At 40.6% G+C, this 11,659-nt stretch overlaps 4 protein-coding genes across 5 annotated transcripts; 2 read left to right on the top strand and 2 right to left on the bottom strand.

Annotated features, from left to right (window-relative positions):
* Positions 1–145: 145 nt before the first annotated feature.
* LOC103830407 (dnaJ protein ERDJ2A) lies at positions 146–4,129 on the bottom strand. The gene is made up of 11 exons (XM_009106185.3): positions 3,964–4,129; positions 3,442–3,655; positions 3,264–3,359; positions 3,000–3,120; positions 2,785–2,891; positions 2,480–2,697; positions 2,202–2,379; positions 1,997–2,116; positions 1,622–1,708; positions 1,410–1,520; positions 146–1,177 (listed from the first exon to the last, which is right to left on the bottom strand). The coding sequence occupies exons 2-11, from the start codon at positions 3,625–3,627 to the stop codon at positions 341–343; spliced, it is 2,061 nt and encodes a 686-aa protein (XP_009104433.1). The 5' UTR covers positions 3,628–3,655; positions 3,964–4,129; the 3' UTR covers positions 146–340.
* A 39-nt stretch (positions 4,130–4,168) lies between these two features.
* On the top strand, positions 4,169–6,541 carry LOC103830406 (la protein 2). Of its 2 annotated transcripts, none has more exons than XM_033275555.1 (11): positions 4,169–4,352; positions 4,443–4,521; positions 4,629–4,778; positions 4,881–5,023; positions 5,112–5,260; positions 5,342–5,413; positions 5,516–5,586; positions 5,665–5,861; positions 5,939–6,086; positions 6,168–6,214; positions 6,304–6,541. In XM_033275555.1, exons 1-11 carry the CDS (start codon positions 4,308–4,310, stop codon positions 6,394–6,396), a joined length of 1,194 nt encoding a protein of 397 aa, XP_033131446.1. In that variant the 5' UTR covers positions 4,169–4,307; the 3' UTR covers positions 6,397–6,541. The 2 variants fall into 2 exon arrangements, with proteins under 2 accessions (XP_033131446.1, XP_009104432.1); XM_009106184.3 differs by having other exon boundaries at positions 4,170–4,352; positions 6,168–6,213; positions 6,300–6,541.
* Positions 6,542–6,565: 24 nt separating this feature from the next.
* LOC103830405 (glyoxylate/hydroxypyruvate reductase A HPR2) lies at positions 6,566–8,169 on the bottom strand. Its single transcript, XM_009106182.3, has 2 exons — positions 7,671–8,169; positions 6,566–7,237 (listed from the first exon to the last, which is right to left on the bottom strand). The coding sequence occupies exons 1-2, from the start codon at positions 8,091–8,093 to the stop codon at positions 6,719–6,721; spliced, it is 942 nt and encodes a 313-aa protein (XP_009104430.1). The 5' UTR covers positions 8,094–8,169; the 3' UTR covers positions 6,566–6,718.
* A 244-nt stretch (positions 8,170–8,413) lies between these two features.
* On the top strand, positions 8,414–11,547 carry LOC103830404 (rop guanine nucleotide exchange factor 12). Its single transcript, XM_009106181.3, has 7 exons — positions 8,414–9,046; positions 9,145–9,261; positions 9,344–9,498; positions 9,571–9,645; positions 9,758–10,024; positions 10,548–10,874; positions 10,954–11,547. The coding sequence occupies exons 1-7, from the start codon at positions 8,782–8,784 to the stop codon at positions 11,287–11,289; spliced, it is 1,542 nt and encodes a 513-aa protein (XP_009104429.2). The 5' UTR covers positions 8,414–8,781; the 3' UTR covers positions 11,290–11,547.
* The last annotated feature ends 112 nt before the right edge of the window (positions 11,548–11,659 follow it).

Here is an 11,659-nt window from a genome sequence, read left to right as displayed (position 1 = left end):
TTACAAACACTCAATCCATCCTATACTAGAAAGGATTGGTCAACAAAAGAAAGCTAGTAGAACCCCGAAGGAAACTAAAGCCGGATAGGAACTATTATTTAATATAGCACTCAATATTCTGGAAATTTTTTTTGTCGAAAATATAGAGAAAAGAAATGATGTTTTCTATCATCAGACTTACGTGTTCATGTTGCGTTTTGTCTTATATGGGATCTAAAGATAAGTGAAACAAAAAAAATAGAAAAAGAGGCAATGAAGAGTGGTCAAAACTGTAAAAAGGACGAGCAAAATCAACATTTTGAAGTTTTAAACTATTGTATTTGTATCAAAGTTAACTGTTTCACTCTTCCTCTGATCCAGACTCTTCAGAACTCGACTCTTTCTTCTTAACTGTCCCATTGGCCTTCTTCGACCCTTTCTTCTCAACCACATCTTTCTTGTCATCCTCATCTTCGCTGTACTCACTCTCATAATCATCATCGTAATCCTCCTCTTCAATCTCATCTTCCTCCTCCATACCTTCTTCTGCAATCGCACCCTCATCTGAAACAAAACCCCTTGTCCCAGCCCTGGTTCTTTTCAGGACTTTGACCTTCAGTGATGTCTTTTTGTCACACCCGATCCATGAGTCGCACATGCAGTAGCAAGTCAAGTTGTACGTACCCTCTGAGGGTGCTTGGAGTTTACCCATTACAAGTCTTGACCCACCTTTAACCTTCTCGATCGCTTCTCTCACTGCATCGCTTGTTTCCTTCACCCCTGCTCCCGAACCTTCCATCGCGTCACTGATGGTTTTCGATGCAGCCGTTATGGCTCCACCTTCGTCCATGAAGCTAACCTTCTGAGAGAACCACACGTTGTTCGACACTGAATCCGCTAGGAGAACCCAATAGTTTTCCTCCTTGTGGAACGGGAAGTAGGGTGAGTGAGGAAGAGCGCCAATGAGCCCATTGGGTCGTTTCAGAGTGACCCAAGCTTGAAGGGTAACAATGTCTCCCTCTTGGATACCCTCTTCGCCTTCTGTCTCACATGTTATGTCTACTGTCAGCGACGGCATCATCTCTAGTACCTTCTCAATGTCGTCAACATCAGTTGCTGACAAACCCGCTACCTGGGTGAGCAGTTCAGAACGATCTTCCAAGCTCATTTCTTGAAGCTCTTGGAATGATTTAACCTTCTGAAAAATAGAAAAAGCAACGCTTAACAAGACACAAAATAAGTTGAACGATTAAACTAAAATGATCCCTGGTAAGTTTCTTTCGAATAGCCATTTAAGAAAAACACCTAAAGTGCCAACACTACTGCTTACTGGAGAGCTGAATCGGAGAAGATGGTCTCAGACAATTTGAACCAGACAAAGCACATGATATATTATCTCAAAGTAACTGCATTTGATAGTACTAATATACCTTCCGTGCTATCTTTTTAACGACAGCGTCACTGAAATGAGGGAGCTGCAAGAAAGGCGAAATTCCTTCTGACGAGACTCCAGATGACTTCCTTGCACTAAGGGGAACAGCCTGCAATTACGAAATTTCAGTTAATATTTCCTCAACAGCAACCTTAAGCCACTTCTTGATTTTCTGAAAGAAGTAAATCTCGTGGAAGAGCAATTGCATACCTGAACAATGCATTGAGATAGCTCAACTACTCCGACTGCAGGTCTCAGCCATCCATGCCCTTGGGAAGTGCGTGGTAGAACCGCCATCTGCAGGAAACTTGCAATATTATAACAGCGGTTAAGAAAATTACAATTTTAACAGTGTAACCAAAAACATATAAACATATCTACAAGAGGAAGATAATCCAATAACCGATTAGATGAGCTAGCTAATCCGAGAAGCGTATCCCTTTGGAATGTTAACCTAAAAGTTTGCTTGACTTTTACTTTTCTAGAGAAAAAAATATCTCTTCTCAAATAAGGGTAGGACTTTCAGGTCATTGACTTTTAACAGTTAGTTTATCAGACACTGTGATATTAAACTAGAGAATAGACCTTTAATAATTCCTCAAGGAGGCGAGGTGCAAGCTCTAGCACACGTCTGAAATCACCCTGCAGGGCTGGAGACAAGACTCCTGATTCACGAGTTAACTGGGCCTGTATCAACAGCTCCGTCTGTCGATAAAAATGGAAAAGTGAGTATTTCATTTAATCAATAGTTAGAGACTTAGAGTTACAGTTTCTTAGTTTATAATGTCACCTTCACTATGGCAGGATGCTGTTTCCAAAACTTAGCTTGCTCTTGCTTCATGTTCTTCGGGTCCAAATTTAGCTCGCTCCTGACGGACATAAAGAGCTTCTGCAGTGGTTCATCATCAGTTCTACGAACTGGAATCTCCATGTACTCAGCTGCCTTGGTAAAAACGTCCATAACTTTGCTGAACAATGAAATTTTCGAACATGTCATATAAAAAACACGGCCTATTTTTCATGCACCCATAGCGTCACTGGAAAGTATATGTGTATGAGTGAATATACCTTGGGGCCAACGAGGGTTTCATTAGATAATAATATGCGGAAAGGGTTTGATGCATGACATAGTTCCCGGTATACTTTGATGACCTCGAGAGATATATAACAGCAATCACAAGGGGCAAGAGAATACAAACACCCACTATCCAGAGCAACAATATGCCACCGGATGCTCCATCTATGTCTAGGAGAAATTTAGGAAGAGCAATGCCCATTTGAAAGCCCTGTATCACATCACAATATTTTAGTTTCAACAGGCTTGACAATGAGATAGGAACCCATATCGCAGGAAAAATGTGATAAATATATACCTGTCTGCCATCTGGATGACCATACTTCTCAAAGTTTTCACGGGATACTGGATCAGTCAACGCCTGGTATGCTTTAGATATGGACTCCACAAAATATTTATTGGCCTCTGCGGAGTTCAATACACAGATCAACATACGCATATAGAAGAAAATGTTTAAACAGCTGCAACCACAATTCCGTAGTGATTAAAGGGGAAGACGTAACAAATTTTGACCTGGATCTGGATTTTTATCAGGATGGTATTGTATCGACAGCCTTCTATATGCTTTCTTGATTTCTGAATCTGAAACTCCAGGTTCCAATCCAAGTATACTGAATGGGTCAAAAACTTGAGTCTGCACGACCACCAAATAAAGTAAATTGTGTTAATACAAGTGTTACATCCAAGTTACAATATTCCCAACAACATGCAATCAGATCAAGGTAACATAAATAATCTGGGTTTAGGAAAGCATCTGATGAGAAGTGAGGACATTACCTCACGGCTCATGTTCTTGGTGTAATAAATCAAGAAAATCATCACGACCCATAGTAACACAAGAGTCAAGTTGCTCCACGTAGAGAAGTTAGAGATCTGCAGAGAAAAGATCAAGAGATTTTGAACATGCAATGACGTTAATAGTATGAATATCTGACCAAATGCAGTGGAAAGATACCTTTTTAAACAAGGATCTCTTATACTTCCCAGAGCGGTCGCACTCAAGACACTGACAATGAATGGTCCTTTGTTTCTTTGCGACAGCACGGCTTAGCTTCACCATGGTATAAGGCACCAACGGGATAGCCATGATCGTCAAAATGAAAATGGGAAACAACGCGCTGTTTTCTTCCGACGCCGCCATTGTTAGACCCGAGTTTCCTAATCAGATCCTGCAAGGAGAAAAGCTCTGTTATAATCTCACATCCAAAACCAAAATAAAAAAAATTCACGATCTGCAGCAGTTATATCATGGCTAGATCTGAGGGTGTGCGCTGTTAAAGGTAATTGAAATTAGGGGTTTCTACGTCACTGGCGATCAACTACAATTAGATCCAGACTAATCTAGGTAAGGTCTAAATGGGATCAAATAGGTATCTCAACTCCTGCAATTTGAGATCTACACAAAACTTGGAGAAGTGACGTTTACAAACAAAAGCAAAAGCAAGTATTGGTCTAAGAGCAAATCGGAGAAGCTTACCTGCTAGGATCGAATCGGGAGCTGGTGATGCAGATCGGGGGAAGAGAAGCAAACGGCGTTGCGGTTTTTTTCTTCCCTTTACTGGTGTGAGCTTCTATCAGCTCTCTCGCAAATAAAAATCACTTTATGACGTTTACTTTTCTCGCAATTTTTTTCGACTATCAAGTGCCCATTTGTTAATTAATGATTTTCTTAAATGTTAGGCAGGCCCATTAACACCTAAACCCAGTGAAGCCCATTTTAGGATGGGCCTGGAACTCTCGCTGGTGTTAAGTAAGATGTAACCCTCGTATGTTACGTGTCGTCGTCTTCCTTCCCCCTCCTCAGACTCGCTCTGCTCTGCAATGGCTACCTTCGACGAAGAAACCGCAAAGAAGTTGATAACACAGGTCTTAATTTCTCTTTCTCTCTGTTATTCTTCTATAGTTTAATTGCCCTTAACGACAAAATATTTGTTTTTCTATATATAATGTTAAAAGGTGGAGTTCTACTTCAGTGATAGTAATCTACCCAGAGACGGTTTCCTAAGAAAGGAAGTCTCCAAGAGCAAAGATGGTTGTATCCTATATTACACGACACTGTTTCTCTTTACGTTAAACTGACTTTTAAAAAAAGTGAAAGCAAGTTTTCTCCTTGATCGTCATCAATTCATAACCGAAACTTAGTGGTTAGTCTGCCTCTTGTTTGTTCCTTCTCTCGTATGAGGAACCTACTTGGCCTCAGTAACACCAAACGCGAAGACATCCCTGAGAGAATCGTGGAGGAAGTAGCTAATCTCTTGCGGGCTTCTGAGTTTCTTAAAGTTTCCGACAATGGTATTATTTTACTATTAGGTTTTGTCTTAAATCAATTTAAAAAAAAATAGGTTTTGTCTTAAAATGCCTCTGAATTATGATTTTTATGACATAATTTCTAAGGGCAAATGATCGGTAGAGGAACAAAACTCTGTAAGTTAGACAAGGTGCTTGAGCAAGTACACAGAAGAACCATTGCAGCATCGCCTTTTGAGTATTGCATAAAGATGGAGGATGTCGCATCTTTCTTCTCACAGTATGCCAAGGTTCTTCTTCCTCTTATGATGTCGTCCAAAAACTAGCTTCTTGATAAAATCTTTTGCTCGTTTGATTTTGAGTTTTTTTTCTTTTCAGGTGAACAGTGTGAGGCTACCTCACCACATTGGAGATAAGCAATACTTTTGTGGCACTGCTTTGGTTGAATTATCGTCTGAGGAAGAAGCTGAAGATGTTTTGAGGCAGAGCTTGGTCTATTCCGGCGCTGAACTAGTATTAGTACCAAAGTAAGTGAAGGATAAGGAATAGGGTTGGTTTGTTCCAAACATGAAAACATGACTCTTTAACTGTGTCTGTTTGGTATACAGGAGTGATTTTGACCGTCAAAGAGAAAATATGATCCAGAAGTCAAATCTTTCAGATTCCTCCTCCCATAACGAGTGAGTCTGTTGTCTTTTTTTTTTTTTTGATCATAACCCTTCTTGATGGAGGAAAAGCAAGTTGGCTCATATGTTTCTGCTAAAATATATATGATGCTACAGGTTCCACAGAGGTCAGCTTGTCAAGTTTACACTGAAAAGAATAACCAATGCAGAAAATATAATAAAGAAAGGTACTTCCTCATGTCTTGAGACTTGGTCTCTAGTAAAAAATATGAGCTACTCTTAACAGAAGCTTGTCTGGCTTGCAGAAAATCCCAAGAATCTGGAAAATGAAATCACAGGGAAGGCAGTCAGTGCTGAGAAAGTGGAAAGCGGAGATTTGGTGGCAGATAAATCATGTGCCACGGAAAGTGACTGCACTGATCAACTTGTTGTTGTTCCTCCGTGGGAAAACATTGATACTGAGGTTCTCAAGGATGTTTTCCGAAGATTTGGCAGCGTTAAGGTTATATACTTGCAAACTTTTTTTCCAACCTTCTAAATAGCGAGTTATATTACTGACCGATCATTCTTTCTTTCCAGCACATAGAGTTCTCTGGTGGTGGATCGGATTCGGGTTACGTTTGTTTTATAGATTCAGAAACAGCTTTGAAAGCCCGTTCTGCGGTGGAGTTTGTTGGAGGTTTAGTTGTGAAGAATAAATTCTCAGTTTCCTTAGAAGCAGTGAATGGTAAGTTGTCTCAGTTCCCTTTTTGTTAGTTATGGCTTATTGCGAAAATGACTAAGTGTTACAATCTACTAATGTCTTCAGGGGAGATAGAGGGAGAGGTTTGGAAAAGACTATCATCAGGGGGAGGGTATCACATCAAACCAAACCCTTCTGTTTTGTCACATGATGTACTGATTGGTTATTTACCAAGATTCTTTTGTTTATGTGCATCAGGGAAGAAGAAGAAGATGACAAGAGGGGGAAAAACAAAGGCAAGTGCTCTGAAGCCACTCAACCGCACAAGAAGGCTCGAAAAGAGCACGCTAGTTAACTACACTTATGTTTGGATGCACCAATGACAATATATTTTTCTGAAGTTTAGCTTATTCGACAAAACAGATATTGCTCCACTTGACAACATTGACTACTTGTCTATGACAGTTTTGTTAGTTAACCTTTTTGGGACCTGATTGTTACATCTTTGTCTTAAGCGGCATAGCTGTATTCAACTTTAATTAGTGTTCTTATAGTGGTTTTAAATCCATACCATATACACACACATACGACAATGCAACTTTATTTGGAAGAGAAATGAACCTTTCCAGTATTAGTTTATCAACATCATAAGAAAATTAAAAAGGACAAGACATCACTCAGACCACTCGAGTCAGAAGTGGTTTCCCAGCAAAGTGCGCATCCAAGTTACCCATTACAAGATCTGCCATTGCAGTCCGTGTCTCCACAGTGGCACTCGCAACGTGAGGAAGCAGAACCACATTTTCAAGTCCAAAGAGCTCCTCGGGCACGTGCGGCTCCTGTTCAAACACATCCAGCCCAGCCCCACCTAGGCGCCCTTCTGTTAGAGCTTTCACCATCTCTTTCTCATCAATATGTGGCCCACGCCCTATGTTAATCAGCACACCCTTTGCACCCAACGCATCCATCACCTCCCGGTTCACAATGTGTCTGGTCTCGTCAGTCAGTGCGCATGCCACCACGAGGATGTCAGAGTTTTGAGCAAGCTCAACCACGGTTGGATAATACTTGTAGCCTACATCAGGCTTCTCTGTTCTCGAGTAGTAATTGATCGGGCAGTTGAAGCCCTGAGCCCTCTTTGCGATGGCAGCCCCAATTCTACCGAGACCGATGATGCCCACTGACTTTCCACTAAACTGAATCAATAAGAAAGAATGCCTAAATGTATATAAATCTGAACTGAAAATCTGAATAGACCTGAACCCGAACCAAACCAGCAAACAACTGAACTGAATTCAAACCTAAATGTATATAAATCTGAATGGAGCTTAAATATCTAACCTCGAAAACCCAAAATCCGAATAGACCTGAACCCGAACCAAACCAGCAAACAACTGAGCCGAATTCAATCTTATGTATAAATATCTAACCTCGAAAACCCAAAATTCGAATAGACCTGAACCCGAACCAAACCAGCAAACATCTGAACCGAATTCAAACCTAAATGTATAAATATCTGAACAGAACTTAAATTTCTAAACCCGAAAACCTAAAATCCGAATAGTTCCAAACCAAACCCCGAACACCCACTCTAGGCAAAAACTGAAGAGTAGAGAGAGAGAGGGAGACCTTAGTAGTAAGTTGGAAATCACCGTACTTCCACTTGCCGCTCCTCACATATCGATCGCACTCACACAAGCGTCGGAGCAGAGCCAGGATAAGCCCAATCGCCAGATCCGCCACGTCTTCCGTCAGAACGTCGGGAGTGTTGGTGACTCGGATCCCTTTCTCCTTGCATTTCCCCAAATCGATCTTGTCGACGCCCACGCTGAAGCTGGAGATGATCTCAAGCTTGGGGAGATCATCGATGAGCTTAGCGTCAGCGCCTACAGAAGCGTTTCCGACGATGGCGCGGATGGAGCTCCGATGAGTTTCTAAGAAAACGGATTTCTCCGGACAAGTCCAGAAGCGGTGAAGGTTATAGCGCTTCTGAAGCTCGTTCTCGAGGTAGGAGTTCATGGGGCACATCATAAGGACTCCGATTGATTCCATCTCTCTCTCTCTGCAAAGGCTCACAAACGCAGACAAGACAAGGGAGTGGATGCTATAAGGTTGGCGAGAGAGAGCGAGCGTTACATAGCGATTAAAGATCAATATCATATGGGCTAATATAGTATGGCCCATATTAGAAATGGCCCACTAGCTCATTTAGAGATAATGAGCCTTTCTTCTCAATCATTTTGTAGCATAATCTATAGACAACATTGCACGTTTGAAACTCATGCAAATTTGAGTTCATGAACCTAATAAAAAGAAGGCACCGTCTTGTGTATTGACATTTATTCATGTATAGGTTAATTAAGGTAATCGCACAATCCATTATTATGACTTCCAAATCATATTTATTCAAACTGCTCTCTATCTTTGATTATCAAAATCCTAATTAATCGTTTGGTTATAATTAACAGGTGTGGTGTATAACATGCTCCTCACGTTTCCCACCTTCAAATCCATTGCTTTCCCACAATTTTCTCATCCAAAAACCAGTGTAACAATTAGCATTCTTTTTTATGGTTTTGTCGCTCATTTAGCTATTCCTTTTGCTTCTCTCTTTTTCCTTTTTTCTTATTTCTCTCTGACTCGTCGATCACAAGAGAGGCCTTCTCAGGCCTTGCCACATTCTCTTTTCCATTCTTATTCTTCTTCTCCCTAGTTCTTTATAATAAAAAAAAGATCAGTAATGGTTCGTGCATCAGAACAAGAGCAGGAAAGCTACAGGAGCAAGCTCTTCAATTTCAAATGGAGGAACAACGACAACAACAATGCAGGGAAACAATCCAACAGCCCCATCTCTAAACCCGGTTTAGATGAGGCTGCTGCCGGATCTCAGGAGGTTGAACCGTTGACCATAATCCATCCTAACAAGAGCCCGCTTGTCTCAAGACCGTCTGGGGATGATGCAGCGCTCGCGGCAGCACAGGCTAGAGAGAAACAGCTACTCGCAGGCATGTCTATTTTCTCTTTACTATTTTTAGACAATTTGAAACTTCATATGCATATATATATGTATATATCTCATGCTATTTTATCTATTTGTCTTCAGACATGGAACAGATGAAAGAGCGCTTCTCCAAGCTGCTGCTGGGAGAGGACAATTCCGGTGGAGGCAAAGGTGTTTGCTCGGCTCTCGCTCTCTCAAACGCAATCACAAACCTTGCAGGTAACATTTTATGGATTATATTATTTTATATAATATATATATTGACGGTCACACATTTTCTGATAAATCATGTTGTTGGTAGCTTCCGTGTTTGGAGAGCAACGGCGTTTGGAGCCAATGCCTGCAGATAGGAGAGCAAGATGGAGAAGAGAGATTGATTGGCTTCTCTCTGTGACCGACTACGTTGTTGAGTTTGCTCCGTCTCAGCAAAAGAACAAAGATGGGACCACTATGGAGGTTAGTTACTACTCCCTTGTGTATATGAAACTTGGTAACAACCCGATGATTTATTGGGTCTTACATTAACAGATAATGACCACACGCCAACGTAATGACCTCCACATGAATATCCCCGCCTTGAGGAAACTTGACGCCATGCTCATTGTAAGTTCCAGACCATATGATATGACTTGTTATAAGCTGAAAAAATTTGATTACAATTTTTAGCATAACAATCAAGTCATCAAGAATGTTGTTTTTGCTCTTTTCTGCTTAGGATTGTCTGGATAATTTCAAGGACCAAAGTGAGTTCGGCTATATCTCAAAAGACTCACCTGACTCAGACAACACTAAGGGACATGACGAAAAATGGTGGATTCCCAAAGTAAAAGTACCTCCAGATGGTTTATCAGAAGCTTCTAGAAGGTTTTTGCAGTACCAAAAAGATTGTGTAAACCAGGTACTCAAGGCAGCCATGGCCATAAACGCGCAGGTTTTGTTTGAGATGGAGATCCCAGAGAGCTACATCGACTCTCTCCCCAAGGTAAACACAATGGCAGACAGTATTTAGGAGCATTTAGAGGATTAGTTACTAGGCGAAATTATTCGGGAGAATAGAGAGGACCTAGACGTTAACAAATTAATATCTATTGTATATATATTTTACATTTACATAAGAAATTTTAGTTTTTATTTTTAGATTTAATTATAAAATTATTTTGATAAATTATCAAAATTACATGTACAAAAAAAAAACTGGACAAATTTATAGATATGTAACAACATAATTGCTTAACTAAACAGATTTAAACTAACTTATATCTATTTAAACCAATTGAAACTAGTTTAAAGCAAACCAAATGGTCTTGGTCTAGTGGTAAAGGGATTACAGCTGGAGTTTCCGTCCTCGGTTCCCAAGTTTATCAAAAAAAAAAAATTAACTTAAAGCGGATTAAATCCATTCAAGTTGTATAAACAGTCCAAACCGATTTTTAGAACCATGCACACTACCAATAGCTTGCTGATTTGAGTGTTGATGGAATAAACACTTGTTTGTTTATGTGTAGAATGGGAGGGCGAGTCTCGGGGATCAGATGTACAAAAATATAACTGTGGAGTTTTTCGACCCGGACCAGTTCCTGAACAGCATGGACATGTCATCGGAGCACAAGATCTTAGACCTGAAAAACAAAATCGAGGCGTCAATCATCATTTGGAAACGCAAAATGGTACAAAAGGATAACAAACCATCGGCCCCATGGGCCTCAGGCGTGAGTCTGGAGAAGCGAGAGGTTTTCGAAGAGCGAGCTGAGACCATTTTGCTCATCCTCAAGCATAGATACCCTGGGATTTCTCAGTCTTCCCTCGACATCAGCAAAATCCAATTCAGCAAGGTTAACTAACTCTATTTTTGCATCAGATTTTGCATCATGGTCCATTTGGTTTTTCTTACGTGGTTGTTATCACCAACAGGACGTGGGGCAATCGGTGCTGGAGAGCTACTCAAGAATATTGGAGAGCTTGGCGTACACGGTACTGTCGAGAATCAATGACGTTCTAGATGCAGATCGAGCGGTGAGCAAGAGGAGCACGCCGATGGAACCAGAGGAAGAGACATTGGTGGGAAGCATGACGTTATCAGATTTCATGGGTTGGGACTTCGATCAGGGGAACGAAGACTTGGATTCGAAGAAAGATATGTCGTCGGATGATAAGTTGGTGAAGGAGAAGCTAAATGTCGTCGCCACCAAGAAGACGTCATACCTCGAAACCCTAGGTGGGGTCAATAGCCCAACGGCTCGGCATTGATCTGGTTTTTTTTTCAAATTAGGACACAAAAAGGAGCCAAGAGGAGAGAGATTATTACTTATTAGGAATCGAAACTAAAAAGATGGGTTTTGTAATTTGTTTCCAATTCTTTTTTTATCAATAGCGCGGGCTTAATATTAGGCTCATTTTATTGTAAACCCCAATTACAAAGCTTACAACCATATCAAATATATATATATATATATGTATATCTCCTTGTACAATCATTTGTAATGAAAAATTTAAACTGTCTTGAGAGCTGGTTGTGTTAGAGAATTTAAAATTGTTTGGGGGCAACTGCCCCTACTTACTCTTTTTATATCTGCTTCTGATTGTGCTTATGGTTTGTCTGAAGATTCATATGTTACCG

Source organism: Brassica rapa, chromosome A07 (genome assembly GCF_000309985.2).
Source record: "Brassica rapa cultivar Chiifu-401-42 chromosome A07, CAAS_Brap_v3.01, whole genome shotgun sequence".
Classification (NCBI taxonomy): Eukaryota; Viridiplantae; Streptophyta; class Magnoliopsida; order Brassicales; family Brassicaceae; genus Brassica; species Brassica rapa.
The sequence above is the reverse complement of the archived record's forward strand: the minus strand, read 5'-3'. Positions and strand labels throughout refer to the sequence as shown.